General features: G+C 37.2%; 1 protein-coding gene across 5 annotated transcripts in view; it reads right to left on the bottom strand.

Annotated features, from left to right (window-relative positions):
* The window catches only part of FAM149B1 (family with sequence similarity 149 member B1), a 67,145-nt gene that overhangs the window by 30,568 nt on the left and 18,836 nt on the right, over positions 1-17,741 (bottom strand). For all 5 annotated transcript variants that reach the window (XM_023644927.2, XM_070227388.1, XM_001502897.5 and 2 more), the window contains 2 exons: positions 17,341-17,457; positions 5,181-5,348 (listed from right to left, as the gene is read on the bottom strand). In XM_023644927.2, the coding sequence (XP_023500695.1) occupies positions 5,181-5,348; positions 17,341-17,457 (285 nt within the window). The remainder of the gene's footprint in view (positions 1-5,180; positions 5,349-17,340; positions 17,458-17,741) is intronic.

Genomic DNA, 17,741 nt, shown 5'->3' with positions numbered 1-17,741 from the left:
TCTTCCAATCCATGTACATGGAATGTCTTTCCATCTCCTTATGTCGTCATCCAATTCTTTCAGAAAGGCCTTGTAATTTTCATTATATAGGTCCTTCACTTCCTTAGTGAAATTTACCCCAAGGTATTTTATTCTTTTTGTTGCGATTGTGAATGGTATTGTGTTCTTGAGTTCTTTTTCTGTTAGTTCATTATTGGAGTATAGAAATGCTACTGATTTATGCAAATTGATTTTGTACCCTGCAACTTTGCTGTAGTTGTTGATTACTTCTAAGAGTTTTCCAATGGATTCTTTGGGGTTTTGTGAATGGTATTGTGTTCTTGAGTTCTTTTTCTGTTAGTTCATTATTGGAGTATAGAAATGCTACTGATTTATGCAAATTGATTTTGTACCCTGCAACTTTGCTGTAGTTGTTGATTACTTCTAAGAGTTTTCCAATGGATTCTTTGGGGTTTTCTGTATATAAGATCATGTTGTCTGCAAACAGCGAGAGTTTCACTTCTTCCCTCCCTATTTGGATTCCTTTTATTCCTTTTTCTTGCCTGATTGCTCTGGCCAGGACCTCCAGTACTTTGTTAAATAAGAGTGGTGATAGAGGGCATCTGTCTCGTTCCTGTTTTCAGGGGGATGGCATTCAGTTTTTGCCCATTGAGTATGATGCTGGCTATGGGTTTGTTTATATGGCCTTTATTATGTTGAGGTAGTTTCCTTCTATGCCCATTTTGTTCAGAGTTTTTATCATAAATGGCTGTTGGATCTTGTCAAATGCCTTCTCTGCATCTATTTAGATGATCATGTGGTTTTTATTCCTCAGTTTGTTGATGTGGTGTATCACGTTGATTGATTTGTGGATGTTGAACCATCCCTGTGTCCCTGGTATGAATCCCACCTGATCATGATGTATGATTCTTTTGATGAATTGCTGAATTCGGGTTGCCAAAATTTTGTTTAGAATTTTTGCATTTATGTTCATCAGTGATATTGGCCTGTAGTTCTCTTTTTTCCTGGTGTCCTTGTCAGGTTTTGGTATCAGCGTGATGTTGGCCTCATAGAATGTGTTTGGAAGTGTTACATCTTCCCTAATCTTTTGGAATAGCTTGCAAAGGATAGGTATTAAATCCTCTCTGAAAGTTTGGTAGAATTCCCCAGGAAAGCCCTCTGGTCCTGAGGTTTTATTCTTTAGGATGTTTTTGATTGCTGTTTCAATCTCTTTCCTTGTGATTGGTCTGTTCAAATTGTCTGCCTCTTCTCGAGTGAGCTTTGGGAGATTGTAGGAGTCCAAGAATTTATCCATTTCCTCTAGGTTATCCATTCTGTTGGCATATAGTTTTTCGTAGTATTCTCTTATAATCCATTGTATTTCTGCAGAGTCTGTTGTTATTTCTCCTCTTTCATTTCTGATTTTGTTTATTTGAGCTTTCTCCCTTTTTTTCTTTGTAAGTCTGGCTAGCGGTTTGTCAATTTTGTTTATCTTCTCAAAAAACTAGCTCTGTGTTTCATTGATCCTTTCTACTGCCTTTTTTGTTTCAATAGCATTTATTTCTGCTCTGCTTTTTATTATTTCTCTCCTTCTGCTGACTTTGGGCTTTATTTGTTCTTTTTTCTCTACTTCAGTTAGGTGTACTTTAAGGTTGCTTATTTGGGATTTTTCTTGTTTGTTAAGATGTGCCTGTATTGCGTTGAATTTTCCTCTTAATACAGCTTTTGCTGTATCCCATATGAGTTGGTATGGCATGCTATGATTTTCATTTCTTCCCAGGTATTTTTTGATTCTTCTTTAATTTCTTCAATGATCCATTGCTTGTTCAGTAGTGTGTTGTTTAGTCTCCACATCTTTGTGCCTTTCTTAGCTTTTTTCTTGTAATTAATTTCTAGCCTTGTAGCACTATGATTGGAGGAGATGCTCGTTACTATTTCAATTTTTTTAAATTTGTAGAGGCTTGCCTTGTTTCCCAACATATGGTCTATCCTTGAGAATGTTCCATGTGGACTTCAGAAGAATGTGTATTCAGCTCTTTTAGGGTGAAGTCATCTATATATGTCTATTAAGTCCAATTTTTGTAGTTTTTCGTTTAGCTCCACTATTTCCTTGTTGATTTTCTGTCTGGATGATCTGTCCATTGATGTGAGTGGGGTGTTGGGGTTCCCTACTATTATTGTGTTACTTTTAACATCTTCCTTTAGGTCTGTTAATAGTTGCCTTATGAATCTTGGTGCTCCTGTGTTGGGTGCATAGATATTTATGAGCTTTATTTCTTCTTGATGAAGTGTCCCTTTGATCATTATCTATTGTCCCTCTGTGTCTCTCTTTCCCTGTCTTATTTTGAAATCCACTTGGTCTGATATAAGAATTGCAACACCTGCCCTTTTTTCCTTGCTATTAGCTTGAAGTATTGTCCTCCACCCCTTCACCCTGAGCCTGTGTTTGTCCTTGGGGCTGAGGTGTGTTCCTTGGAGTCAACAAATTGTTGGATCTTGTTCTTTAATCCATTTTGCCACTCTGTGTCTTTTTATTGGAGAGTTTAATCCATTTACATTGAGAGTGATTATTGATGCATGTGGACTTAATGCTGTCAATCTGTTGCTCATTATCTTGTTTTCCTGCATTTCTTTTCCTGTGTGCTTTAGTCTACCCATTTAATACTGCAATTTTTTATGCTGGGTTTCTTAGATTTTTCCTTATTTATGACTTGTGACTCTGTTCTGTATTTTATTTTAGTGTCTATCCTGAAGTTTGTATTTAGAATCTCGTGTATAATATAGTCTATTCTCTGGTGGTCTCTTACTTACTTGACCAATACTGATTTAGACCCTTTGCTCTTCCCCTCCTAAATAATTATTTTCATTTCTTATTCCAACTCATGTTATGAATTTGTAGTTAGAGTGATAAGATCGTCCTTGCTTTGGTAGTTTCCTTACCTTTACCGTAATGCTATAGTTGAATATTTGCTATCCTGTTCTGGTTCTATCCATCGGTCTCCCTAGTCTGTGGATTGTGACCCTTTTCTCCCTTTTTTCTTTTTTCAGGTATGAGAGCCTTCTTGAGGATTTCTTGTAGTGGAGGGCTTTTGGTTACAAATTCCCTTAACTTTTGTTTGTCTGGAAAAGATTTAATTTCTCCCTCATATCTGAAGGAAATTCTTGCCAGATAGAGTATTCTTGGCTGAAGATTTTTATCTTTTAAAGCTTTGAATATATCACTCCATTCTATCCTAGCTTGTAAGGTTTCTGTAGAGAAATCCGCGGACAGTCTGACAGGCGCTCCTTTATAGGTTATTCTCTTTTTTTCTTACTTCCCTGAGTATTCTTTCCTTATCTTTCCTTCTTGCCAATTTTACTACTGTGTGCCTTGCACTATGTCTTTTTACATTGACAAATCTAGGAGATCTGAAAGCTTCCTCTACACACATTTCTCCGTCAATCCCTAGATTTGGGAAGTTCTCTTCAATAATTTCGTTAAGCACACTTTCTGCTCCATTTTCCTTTTCCACATTCTCGGGAATTCCTATGATCCTTATGTTCTTACTCCTCATTGAATCCACTATGTCTCGGAGATTTTCCTCGTTTTTTTTTAATTCTTAGTTCTCTTTCTTCCTCTGGAGCCATTCAGCCTGTCTATCTTCAATTATGTTAATTTGCTCTTCTATGGAGTCTACACGGCCATTCAGGGAATCCATATTCTGTTTTATCTGGTCCATTGTGTTTTTCATCTCTAGTAATTCTGTTTGATTCTTCTTTATGATTTCAATCTCTTTTGTGAAGTAACTCCAGAACTCGGCTTGTTTCTCTATCTTTCTCTCTACCTCATTGAGTTTTTTTATTATAGCTGCTCTGAACTCATTATCACTTAGTTTACCTAATTCCAAGTCCTCAGGACTTAATTCTATGTTTTTATTGTTTTCCTTCTGGTCTGGGGCTTTTATAAACTGCTGGATGGTAGAGGAGCGGTTTTTTCACATGGTGGTAGAATTTGGTTGCAGTTACAGCCTGTCGCCACTAGATGGGGGTCGAGAGCTGCGTGTTATGAGCTCTCCGCCTTCGGGCAAGATGGCTGCGCCCAGTGGCTTTGCCGGGAGGGAGGGGCTGCTATTCTCGCGAGCCGATCTGGATTCAGATCAATTCTGTTCTCTGGTCTCCCGAGGCCCTGGGTTTATGGGGTCCATGTGGACAGAAGCTTTCCGCCCGTCACCGGGTTTCCACTGAACCAGCAGCAGGAGTCCTGGATGATCCCCTGGTCGCACGGCTCCTCCCCGGCTCCTTCCTGACCCGCGCCGCAGCAATCGCAGACTCTAGGGCAGGGAGCAATGTTCTCTCCTACCGTTCCAGCGCCTCCAAGGCTGTAAGCAAGGTTTATGATCTCTGCCTTCTTGGTATTGTAGGTCTCTAACGTGTTGGCATTAGATTTATTCTCTGAAATTCAGTTTTTCCAATCCTTTCTTGTATTTTGGAGGGGAGAGAATCCCGGGTCAGCTCACCCTGCCATTCTGCTCCGCCTCATTGTTCCTCAGGCGCCAATCATTTCTAGGGCTCCTGGGTCCCCTGAGTCCTTCCTACAAGCCACAGGACAGGCACAGTTAAAAGCCTGACAGAAGCCGCAGCACACCCACCAGAGAGCAGCGAAGCACACGGCACCATATTTTTTCTTCTAAACTTATATATCATGTGTTACATTTAAATTTTCTATATGTGTAAAATTTATTTTATGTAAAAAATAAGTTAAGACCTTTATTTTTTCCCAGATGGTTTGTTTTTCTATGTTGCACCAAAATCATTTGCTGAAATTATTGTACATACTCATTTCATGTAAACATAGTTCACACCTCTTCAACTGCTCTTTTAAAAAGTTTCAGAGTTTCCAAGAGTCACTGGTGATAATTTACAGAGGGTAAAATCAAAATATGTGGAGAAAAAAAATTAACTTATTTAAAAATGTTTAACCTCAGGTAGAAGCAAATGACATGTGGAAGAAGAAAATACACAAGGAAGTCTGGTATGTGGAAGCAACAGGAATTTATATCAACTAAGCACATGAACTCTGGAGACCTGAGAACTAATTAGAAAATAACAGAAATTGATATAAATCTAATTATAAGTAATACTGGTAGTATACTTTAGAAAAAAATAGATATTAATACACAAAATAGGAGGGGAGTAAAAAGCTTAAAAGACATAATACTTACATATCTGTGTGGTCGAATGCTAAGTATTCCTCTATTATTCCTTCAGAGAAGATTACACAGTCTCTCTCTTCTCTTTCCATAGAACACAAGCTAGGTGATTTGGCAATGGAAGATGCTTTATGAGCATAAGAAGATGAAAGATGTAACTTCTTTCCCCTAATACCAAATCTGGGAGAGGAAAAACAGTATTCATTAGGTACAACATAAACAGTTCTCACAGCAACTCAGTCACACGAGTTTCGACTCAAAGTCCCTTGCCGTGGTGACACCTTCCTGGCCTACTCTAAGCCTTAATACCTATTATTTCTCAGAACAGGAAGAATAAATACTAGCCTTAGACCTACTCTGCTTAGGTGTATCATGCAGTATCAAATACTGCTTTCTATCTTTTCAGATGCAACAGCTATGGCTATAAAATAAGTTCTTAAAAAAATCTATGAATTTTCATAATTATATCTTTAAGGTACCTCAGGAGGTTATATGCTTATTTCAATAACTCCATCATTATTCAAAATGCTCCTTAAGGGCAAGGATCTTCTCTATTTATATTTAAATTTCTCTTCCTACTCAGGTATTCAATGAATATGTGATGACTCATTCATTCAGCAGGTTTACCGTGGAGAAAGTCAGTCAAATTTGAGCATTTTTTATTTTGAGGAAGATTAGCCCTGAGCTAACGTCTGCTGCCACTCTTCCTCTTTTTGCTGAGGAAGACTGGCCCTGAGCTAACATCCGTGCCTATCTTCCTCCACTTTATATGTGGGACACCTACCACAGCATGGCTTGCCAAGCAGCGCCATGTCTGCACCCAGGATACCAACTGGCGAACCCCGGGCCGCCGAGAAGCGGAATGTGCAAACTTAACAGCTGTGCCACAAGGCCATCCTGGAGCAATACAATTTTTAAAAATGGCTCTCAGTTTAACCAAATATTAAACACAACCAATATACGCTTTGCGTTATTCTTTATACTTTTTTGTACCTTAAATATTTCTTTTTAATGGGGAAAAAAGAATAAACCTATGGCACTTTTCAGCAAGGCTAGTAGGAAAATCTTACTCATGGACATTTTGGAAATATGTATCAGAAGCCTTAAAATAAACATACCCATTGATTCACTGGTTTCATTTGTAGGAATTTCCTTCAAGGATATGACCTACAAGATTTAGCTATAAAAATTATCATCACAGAATTGTTTATAATTGTCAAAAATCAAAACTAGCCTGTTTCAAAACACAGGATTGGGGATTAGTTGTTTAAATAATGGTATATTCATACAATAGAATACTATAAGATCATTAAATTAATAACGTGAGAGAAAATGGAAGATGCCTACAATAAAAGGGCAAGAGTAAAAAGATTACAAACTATGTATAGTAATTTCATAAAGTTACACAATTAGGTGGTAGAGAATGCTAGATGCCCCCCAGTATCCATGCTCCCCTTCTTTCCTAGTAAATCATGCCAATTTAATTCAGGAGAGCAATACATCAACCTCAAAGACTACATTTCCCACTAACTTGCAGGCAGATATACCCAATGAGATATGAGCAGAATTGTTATGTGGGACTCTGGGAAGGCTGTTTAAAGAGCCTAGGCTATAAGGGGTAGCCTTTTACCATTCTGCCTTTCCTCCTTTCTGCTACCTGGGAAGTGAATGTCATGTTTGGAACTCTATCAGCCATCTTGGACCATGAAGAAAACTTCAGGAAAAACATCCTGGGCTAACATGGTCTAGCAGAAAGAAGAAAGGGTCTAGGACCCAGAAAACACCATACCACCACGACACTATCTTTAGATACCCTTCCTCCAGACTTCTTTTAAAAGAGAAAAAAACCTTCTCTGTTTTGTTAGCCATTAAATAAAGTGTATGGTTTGTAGGAAGTGGTTGGAAAGGTATGATGAGGCCAGATTGTGAAGTACTTTATGTATTAATTTGGGCTAATTGATAGCCATGGAAGGTAATTAAAGTTTTAAAGAAGGGGGATGACAAGATCCTTGCTTTAGAAGATCACTGTGGTAGTGATGAAGAGGATAATGTGGTTAGGAGGCTAGCAAAAAAAATGAAGCAAGAGCTGCTAAGCTGAAAAGAGCCTAGACCATGGCAGAAGGCATGGGGATGGAGAGATGGTAAGAGATGAGAGAAACAGTCTGGAGAACCATCATATCTAAACCAGATGGTATCACTGTTTATAAACGTCTCTAAATTTGAGACTTAAGGTTTTTTAAGTCTCTGTTCTGAAATTCTAAAATAGTGATTCCCAAATTCCAGTCAAAAGATTTTTGCCAATCCATGACAAAATTTTTACTGATCTACATCAAAATGAGCAAAATACAGACAATACCCAGTAAGACTGCCAAATACCTTGCTTAAAAAGGAATGTCCTTATTTTGAAATTATGTACTTCATGCATTTTTGTGTTAATATGTCTTTTCTTTTATAAAATAGTTTTTTATAAGAAAGTTTTTTATCATAACATGACAAAATTTAAAGCTGTCAAACTCATATCAAAACACTTCATTCCCAACATTCCATATATTATTGTGCTATTGTATCATTCCATTTATATTATTAACCAACCATTTTTTAAGTCAGTGGTAACTAATGGAATTATTTACTTTGAGGAAAAAAATATATACTTCCTAACAAAGTATAGGCCTTTCTGTTAGTAAAAAAAATTTCAGTTAGATGAGACAGAAAAATGTTTCCATTTCCCCTAAAGCTGCATCAAAAAACACATAGTATTCTACATCATAAAACTGTCTTTGCAAATGTTAGTTCTAACAAAGGAATTTTCTAAATCATCAGACTTAAGCGATTACCATGTCTGGAAAATAACCCTTATCTCCTAAAATGTTTGTAATTCTTTTTCTTACTAAAATAATAACAGTAGTCTTACCTAATAATGTATTGCCCTGGTAGTAGTATTTAAGTTGAGATCTGTTTTCTTGTGAGAGGAAAAAAATCATTGGCACTTTATTCTTCTCCCACATGCCTGGAGGATAGAATAACTTTGCTAGGTTCCTTATTTAAAAAAAATTGGAGCCAGCCCATCCAGATGCAGGCCTTAGGAGGTGGAATTCTGCAGCCTTCTTGGAGGTGATCACTGCAAGGCCCTCATGGGTGGTTGCAAGAAACAAGTGGCCAAGAGCTCTCCTTCCTGACTAGGATCTGAAAAGTACAATTAACCACTCTCAACTCCATTTCAGAGCAACCTTATCTCCCAGTGGACCTCTAGAAATGACCTCTGGAAATTACAAGAAGTTGTGATTTCATGATGCCAAAAGGAAGAAAACATAACTTAGTACACTGGAAAGGAAATATAATTGTGGCTGGTCCTTCCAGTAGAAGAAGTGAAAGAGTATCTCCATAGCTTTGGAGAGCTTCTGAAAGATCTTTTTATTAATTGGCTGATTTCTTTATTTATTTACTTTTTGGAGAGGAGATTGGTCCTGAGCTAACATCTGTTGCCAGTCTTCCTCTTTTTTTTCCCTCCCCAAAGCCCCAGTACATAGATACATATCCTAGTTGTAGGTCATTTTACTTCCTGTATGTGGGATGCCACCATAGCATGGCTTGATGAGTGGTGCAAAGGTGCACCCAGGATCCAAACCGGTGAACCACATGCACGAAAGCAGAGCACACAGACTTAACCACTCAGCCACAGGGCTGGCCCCTGGAAGATCTTCATGTCTAAAAAAAATCTGATTTGTGATTAGCTTGACTGGTTCTTGCATTTAAGACAGTTATTTAAAAAAAAAAAAATCAAAGAAAATGAAAGCAAAAGCTATAATTTTAATGAGTGACATGAGGGAGGTGGGCTTAGGACAAATAGCAGCCATATCATATCACTTTAATGATTTTTTTAAATTGTGGTAAAAAATATACATTAGTTCATTTCATGTAGTTTATCATATAAATATGATGTTTTAATTTAGTAAAAAAAAAAAAAGTAGAATGCTAACCATGTTCTAGGCACTGTGCTAGGGATTAGAGATACAAAGAGGAAGACACAGTATTTTTGTTTTGTTTATTGTACCACTTTCCTCTGGCTCAAGAACTCCTCAAGAATGGAAACTGGACCAAATGCCTTGTTTAATACATTTGAGATCAGAAAGAAAGCCAGTGGGAGGATTAGTGAATGAGAGAGAGAGAATGACAGAAGATAAAGACAGAGATGTAGGCTGGGGCCAGCTTATGATAGAATTTTAGATTTTAAGCTTAAATTCAGTGGAAGCTATTGATGATTTTTAAGTGGGAGACAGAAAGGATCAACCTTGAATTTTAAAAGGAAAATCTGACATAATGTGGAGAGGCAAGAATGGATATAATTTGAAATGTTATTTTTGTAGAAAGTCTCTGTAGTTGACAAACCTCATATTTTATGGCAAACTGATTTGTTAAACTGAAACAAGTCAAAATGAATTCATGACACATTTTTCCATACCTATTACTACCAAAAGTGGCAAAATAGCAGCAGCAGCACTAACTTACATACCTTCACTACCCAAATTTTGTTCTCAAATACTATTAACCGCTCAAAGTAATTAGGTCTTCTTGAATTTCAGCTGATTCAATGTCTTAAAGGAAGAAAAAATTGAGGATGGGAGTGGAACATCCTACTGTAACCAGAAAGCAAAGATACAGTCAAGACAAAAACAAAGGAACCAGCTGGACATGGCCAAGTTTTAACAATTTGAGCATTGATAATAATTACGGTTAATTAAAATATGTTAATATTTTGAAATGCTATGAGTTCATAATGGTACTCAAGAGCGAAAATATCAAGTGTAGACAAAGTAGTAGTTACATGAAAGAAAATATCATGGATTACGTTTAATTTATTATTGCTTTTCAGAATTAGTGGTATGCTAATAGGGCTGGATAATTTATTTCATCTAAGTATATGTCTCTGTATAAAGTATAGATAGGTATTTGTTTTATCTGTATACTAATTATTGAAAACTGTCAGTCAAATAATCCAGAAAAGCAGAATCAAAAATAAGAAGGGCCAATCAGTAGTGGTGGTAGCAGGTAGAAAGGAAAGAAAGGAGGTCTGCACTATCTTGCAGAATGATGATTTAGCCAGATGCCCTAAACAAGGAGGAGCTAACTGCTCAGACTTGATTCCTTATTTCCTTGGAGATGAGATCTCTAAATGAAACTACTACTTGTAGTTATAAAATAATAAGGCAGATATAAAGTTTATACTAACAGATCAGGTAAATATCTTAATGACAGGACAGTAGTCATATAATTTGGCCAGTGAGAATTAAATAATACATCATTTATGTGGGAGACATTAGTTTGTAAAAAACCTGAATTTATATAAAAGGAGAAAACTTATAAGGCTTATTCAGAGTGACATCAGCGACATGGTGGAGTGAGCTCACCTGGGACTCTCTCCCCTCCAAATTACAACCAAAAAGATCAACTGCTTTCCAACCAAAAAAAAAAGATCCCAATAACAGAAATCGTCAGAGACCCACAGCAGCCAAATGACGGAGGGTGGAGAGGCGGGAGCCCCCTTGGAGGAGCTGGAACAGGGTAAGAGAGATCTTCACTTCCTCCCCTAGAGACTGGGATCGCTGCTGCAGGTGAGGGAAGGAGTGGAGTAGGGGCCGCATGACCACGGGATCGTCCACACTCCCACAGACTCATGAAGCGGAAACCCTCTAATGAGTGAAAGCTTTCACATGGGGGGTCCCCCTCCCGGTGGGGCCCCAGGAAACCAGAGAGCAAGAGCTGAACAGAATCCAGGTCTATGTGCGAGAGAAAGTGCCCCTCCTCCTCCAACCCATGCTGCGCCCTGCCATCGGCTGAAGGCAGAGGGCTCAGAACGTGCGGCTCTCGACGCCCATCTAGTGGTGACAGGCTGTAACTGCAAGAAATAATAGCATCATGCGCAAAAACCCCTCCTCCACCATCCAGCAATTTATAAGAGCTCCAGTCCACAAGGAAAACAACAAAAACACAGAAGTATGCCCTGAGGACTTGGAAATAGGTAAGTAAGAGAAAATGAGTTCAGAATAGCTATCATCAAAAAACTCAATGAGGTAAAGGGAAATATAGAGAAACAAGTCAATGACTTCTGGAGCTACTCCACAAAAGAGATTGAAACTATAAAGAAGAATCAATCAGAAATACTAGAGAAGAAAAATACAATGGATCAGATAAGACAGAATACGGATTCCCTGAATGACCGTGTAGATACCATAGAGGAGAAAATTAGCATAATCGAAGATACACAGGCTGAATGGCTCCAGACGGAGGAAGAAAGAGAACTAAGAATTAAACAAACTGAAGAAGATCTCCGAGAAATAGCTGACTCAATGAGAAAATGCTACTTAAGAATAATCAGAATTCCTGAGGGCATGGAAAAGGAAAATGGAACAGAAAGTGTGCTCAAGGAATAATAGAAGAGAACTTCCCAAATCTAGGGATTGAGAGAGAAATGTGTGTGGAGGAAGTTTTCAGATCTCCTAGATTTGTCAACATAAAAAGACCTACTGCAAGGCATATAGTAGTAAAAATGGCAAAAATGAACGACAAAGAAAGCATTCTCAGGGCAGCAAGGCAAAAGAAAATAACCTACACAGGAATGCCTATCAGACTTTCAGCAGATTTCTCTACAGAAATCTTGCAAGCTAGGAGAGATTGTAGTGACATATTCAAAACTTTAAAGGATAAAAATCTTCAGCCAAGAATACCCTATCCAGCAAAAATATCCTTCAGATATGAGGGAGAAATTAAATCTTTTCCAGACAAACAAAAGCTAAGGGAATTCGTAGTCACAAGACCTCCACTACAAGAAATACTCAAGAAAGCTCTCATACCTGAAAAAAGAAAAAAAGGGAGAAAGGGGTCACAAAACACAGAGTAGGGAGACAAATAGATAGAATTGGAATAGGATAGCAAATATTCAACTATAGCATTAGGATAAAGGGAAGTAAATCACCAAAGCAAAGACAATCTTATCACTCTAACCACAAACTCACAACACAGGTTGGAATAAGAGATGAAAATAATAATTTAGGAGGGGAGGAGGAAAGGGACTGAAACAGTCTAGGCTAAGGAAGTAAGAGACCACCAGAAAATGGACTGTTATACACGAAATTCTGAATACAAACTTCAGGGTAGCCACTAAACTAAAGAACAGAACAGAGACACAAAACATAAACCAGGAAAAATCTAAGAAACCCAACATAAGAAATTGCAGAAGTGAATGGGTAGGCTAAAACACACAGGACAAGAAACAAAGGAAACATAGGAAAACCGGAAAATGAGCAACAGAATGACAGCATTAAGCCCTCCGGCATCACTACTCACCTTCAATGTAACCGGATTGAACTCTCCCTCAAAGAGACACAGAGTGACAAAATGGATTAAAGAACAAGATCCAACAATTTTTTGCCTCCACGAAACACACCTGAGTTCCAAGCACAAACATAGGACCAGAGTGAAGGGGTGGAAGACAATACTCCAAGCTAACAGCAAATAAAAGAAAACAGGTGTCGCACTACTTAGACAAAACAGACTTCAAGATAAGGCAGGTAAAGAGAGACATAGAGGGCCAATATATAATGATCAGAGGGACACTTCATCAAGAAGAAATAACGCTTATAAATATCTATGCACCCAACACAGGACCACCAAAGTTCATAAAGCAACTATTAACAAACCTAAAAGAAGATATCAAAAATAACACAATAATAGTAGGGGACCTCAACACCCCACTCACATCAATGGACAGATCATCCAGACAGAAAATCAACAAAGAAACAGTGGAGCTAAACGAAAAGCTAAAACAGGTGGATTTAACAGACATATATAGAACACTCCATCCAAAAACAGCAGAATACACATTCTTCTCAAGCACACATGGAACATTCTCAAGGAGAGACCATACGTTGGGAAACAAGGCAAGCCTCTATAAATTTTAAAAAGTTGAAATAATAACAAGCATCTTCTCTGATCATAATGCTGTAATGCTAGAAATTAATTCCAAGAAAAAAGCTGAGAAAGGCACAAGGATGTGGAGGCTAAATAATATGCTATTGAACAAGCAATGGATCATTGAAGAAATTAAAGAAGAAATAAAAAAATGCCTGGAGACAAATGAAAATGATAACATGCCATAGCAACTCCTATGGGATACAGCAAAAGCTGTATTAAGAGGAAAATTCATCGCAATACAGACACATCTTAACAAACAAGAAAAATCCCAAATAAGCAATCTTAACCTACACCTAACTGAATTAGAGAAAGAAGAACAAACAAAGCCCAAAGTCAGCAGAAGGAGAGAAATAATAAAAATCAGAGCAGAAATAAATGCTATTGAAACAAAAAAGGCAGTAGAAAGGATCAATGAAACAAAGAGCTGGTTCTTTGAGAAGATAAATAAAACTGACAAACCCCTAGCCAGACTTACAAAGAAAAAAAGAGAGAAAGCTCAAATAAACAAAATCAGAAATGAAAGAGGAGAAATAACAACAGACTCCGCAGAAATACAACGGATTATAAGAGAATACTACAAAAAAACGACATGCCAAAAAAACAGATAACCTAGAGGAAATGGATAAATTCTTGGACTCCTACAATCTCCCAAAGCTCACTCGAGAAGAAGCAGACAATTTGAACAGACCAATCACAAGGAAAGAGATCGAAACAGCAATCAAAAGCATCCCAAAGAATAAAACCTCAGGACCAGAGGGCTTTCCTGGGGAATTCTACCAAACTTTCAGAGAGGATTTAATACCTATCCTTTGCAAGCTATTCCAAAATTAGGGAGGATAGAACACTTCCTAACACATTCTACGAGGCCAACATCACGCTGATACCAAAGCCTGACAAGGACAGCATGAAAAAGGAGAAATACAGGCCAATATCGCTGATGAACACAGATGCAAAAATTCTCAACAAAATTTTGGCCACCAGAATTCAGCAATTCATCAAAAGGATCATACATCATGATCAAGTGGGATTCATACCAGGGACACAGGGATGGTTCAACATCTGCAAATCAATCAACGTGATACACCACGTCAACAAACTGAGGAATAAAAACCACATGATCATCTAAATAGATGCAGAGAAAGCATTTGACAAGATCCAACAGCCATTTATGATAAAAACTCTGAACAAAATGAGCATAGAAGGAAACTACCTCAAAATAATAAAGGCCACATATGACAAACCCACAGCCAACATCATACTCAATGGGCAAAAACTGAGCATCATCGCCCTGAAAAGAGGAAGGAGACCAGGATGCCTTCTATCACCACTCTTATTTAACATAGTACTGGAGGTTTTGGCCAGAGCAATTAGGCAAGAGAAAGGAATAAAAGGAATCCAACTGGGAGGGAAGAAGTGAAATTCTCACTGTTTGCAGATGACATGATCTTATATACAGAAAACCCCAAAGAATCCATTGGAAAACTTTTAGAAGTAATCAACAACTACAGCAAATTTGCAGGGTATAAAATCAATTTACATAAATCACTAGCATTTCTATACTCTAATAACAAACTAACAGAAAATGAACTCAAGAACACAATACCATTCACAATTGCAACAAAAAGAAAATACCTCAGGTGAATTTAACTAAGGAAGTGGAAGACCTATACAACGAAAATTACAAGGCTTTTCTGAAAGAAATGGATGAAGACATAAAGAGATGGAAAGACATTCCATGTACATGCATTGGAAGAATAAACATAGTTAAAATGTCCATTCTACTTAAAGCAATCTATAGATTCAACGCTATCCCAATCAGAATCCCAATGACATTCTTTACAGAAATAGAATAAAGAATCCTAAAATTCATATGGGGCAATAAAAGACCCCGAATTGCTAAAGCAAGCCTGAGAAAAAAGAACACAGCTGGAGGCATCACAATCCCTGACTTCAAAACATACTACAAAGCCACAGTAATCAAAACAGCATGGTACTGGTACAAAAACAGGTGCACAGATCAATGGAACAGAATTGAAAGCCCAGAAATAAAACCACACATCTGTGGACAGCTAATCTTCGACAAAGGAGCTGAGGGCATACAATGGAGAAAAGAAAATCTTTTCAATAAATGGTGCTGGGAAAACTGGAAAGCCACAATGTAAAAGAATGAAAATTGACCATTCTTTTTCACCATTCACCAAAATAAACTCAAAATGGATCAAAGTCCTAAAGCTGAGACCTGAAACCATAAGGCTTCTAGAAGAGAACATAGGCAGTACACTCTTTGACATTAGTATTAAAAGGATCTTTTTGGACGCCATGTCTTCTCAGACAAGGGAAACAATAGAAAGAATAAACAAATGGGACTTCATCAGACTAAAGAGCTTCTTCAAGGCAAAGGAAAACAGGATTGAAACAAAAAAACAACACACTAACTGGGAAAAAATATTTGCAAGTCATACATTCGACAAAGGCTTAATCTCCATAATGTATAGAGAACTCACACAACTCAACAACAAAAAAATCAAACAACCCGATCAAAAAATAGGCAGGAGACACGAACAGACATTTCTCCAAAGAAGATATACAGATGGCCAATAGGCACATGGAAAGATGTTCACCATTGCTGTGCATCAGGGAAATGCAAATCAAAACTACACTAAGATATCACCTTACACCCATCAGAATGACAAAAATAACTAAAACAAATAGTAACAAATGTTGGAGAGGTTGTGGAGAAAAAGGAACCCTCATACACTGCTGGTGGGAATGCAAACTGGTGCAGCCACTATGGAAAACAGTATGGAGATTCCTCAAAAAATTAAAAATAGAACTACCATACGACCCAGCTATCCCACTACTGGGTATCTTGAAGCTAGCAATTCCAAAAGTCCTATGCACCCCAATGTTCATTGCAGCATTATTTACAATAGCCAAGACGTGGAAGCAATCTAAGTGCCCATCAACAGATGATTGGATAAAGACGATATGGTATATATATAGACAATGGAATACTACTCAGCCATAAAAAAGAACAAAATCGTCCCATTTGCAACAACATGGATGGACCTTGAGGGAATTATGTTAAGTGAAATAAGCCAGATAGAGAAGGATAATCTCTGTATGACTCCACTCATATGAGGAATTTAAACATGTGGACAAAGAGAACAGATTAGTGGCTACCAGGGGAAAGGTGGGGTGGGGGGTGCTCACAAAGGGTGAAGGGGTGCACCTACAATACGACTGACAGGCAATAATGTACAACTAAAATTTCACAAGGTTATAATCTATCATTAACGCAATAAAAAATTTTAAAAAAAGGCTTATTGATATAATACATGAGGATTAAATTTAAAAATCTCAGCCTAATGACCAGGAGCTTGAGTTTAAATCACTTTGAGAAAAGCAAACAAATCACATTCTATGACCAAAAATCAGTGAGTTGATAATCCAGATCCCATAACCCTAACTAGCCTAAGACAGTAATGTTTCATGTTGTGGTCTGATGAAATTACTACAAGCCCAAAAAGTCATCAAAAGTAAGAATTACTACAACTCTTAGAAGGCATCAAATAAATAAAACTACAGTCTTAGGAAAAAGTATAGGAATAATTAAAAAATGAATTATAACTATCATATTTTATAATAGATTTAAGAGTAAGCATAGGTTTTGAACTAATCCTATTTTAGTACTACTTAAAGAGTTTGAGGTGTTCAAAAGAATTAGCCATTTTAACTAATATACTAATTACCCATTTTAAGCTAATTAACAGCAGTTTAATTTCTGTAAAAAGATTAAGTTGCAATTAATATTTCATGTTTAAGAAAAATCACTTTTTCAAAATTCTTTTTTAAAAATTTGTAAAGCCTGTTCTTAGACCCCTAAATTTCTTTATACCAGTTTATCTACACATTATTCCAAGAGGGAAGTGCCTGCATTTATAGATAGATACAGATCTATATATATATATAGATCTGAATAACAAATATATCCCTAAACCCTAGGAATGTCTTGATTTTGAACAAAAAAGTTATATAACAGAATTCTAATATGCATAAAGACTATGGTTAATCTTAGAGAATTTGCTGTGCTTTATTAAATACCAATAAGCAGGAAGAAGTATTTTAATCCCTTAGTATAACTGGGTAGAACATAATACGTGCACATTAGGATACATAAATACTTACATATTAGAATACTTACATAGGAGAATGTCTTTCTTGAGACAGTGTTGCCTCATGTGAAGCTGAAACAGCAGAAGGGGATCTAGGATACAGTCCGTAACCTTCACTTGGAGTGATTATCTGCCTACCCAGAATCCTTCAAAATGAAGACCATAAAGAGACAATTAAGTACCTTCACCTGGCATACATACAAAATGTAGACATTTCTGAAACAAATCTGATGGCTCTACATAGAGGTCCAGTACACAGTTAGTCTGTTACTGATTAAGAATGATTCTTGAGAAAAAAAGTGAATCCATAGCCTTGTTACAGGTATATCTCTTTTTCATAGAATGGAGATGGAAAAGATAAAGCTATAGCCCCCCAGCCCCACCCACCTGAAAAAACTGAGCAAATGTTTGCAATTTGCCCTTCACCCTC

The sequence above is a fragment of the Equus caballus genome, chromosome 1, assembly GCF_041296265.1.
Source record: "Equus caballus isolate H_3958 breed thoroughbred chromosome 1, TB-T2T, whole genome shotgun sequence".
NCBI lineage: Eukaryota > Metazoa > Chordata > Mammalia > Perissodactyla > Equidae > Equus > Equus caballus.
The sequence above is the reverse complement of the archived record's forward strand: the minus strand, read 5'-3'. Positions and strand labels throughout refer to the sequence as shown.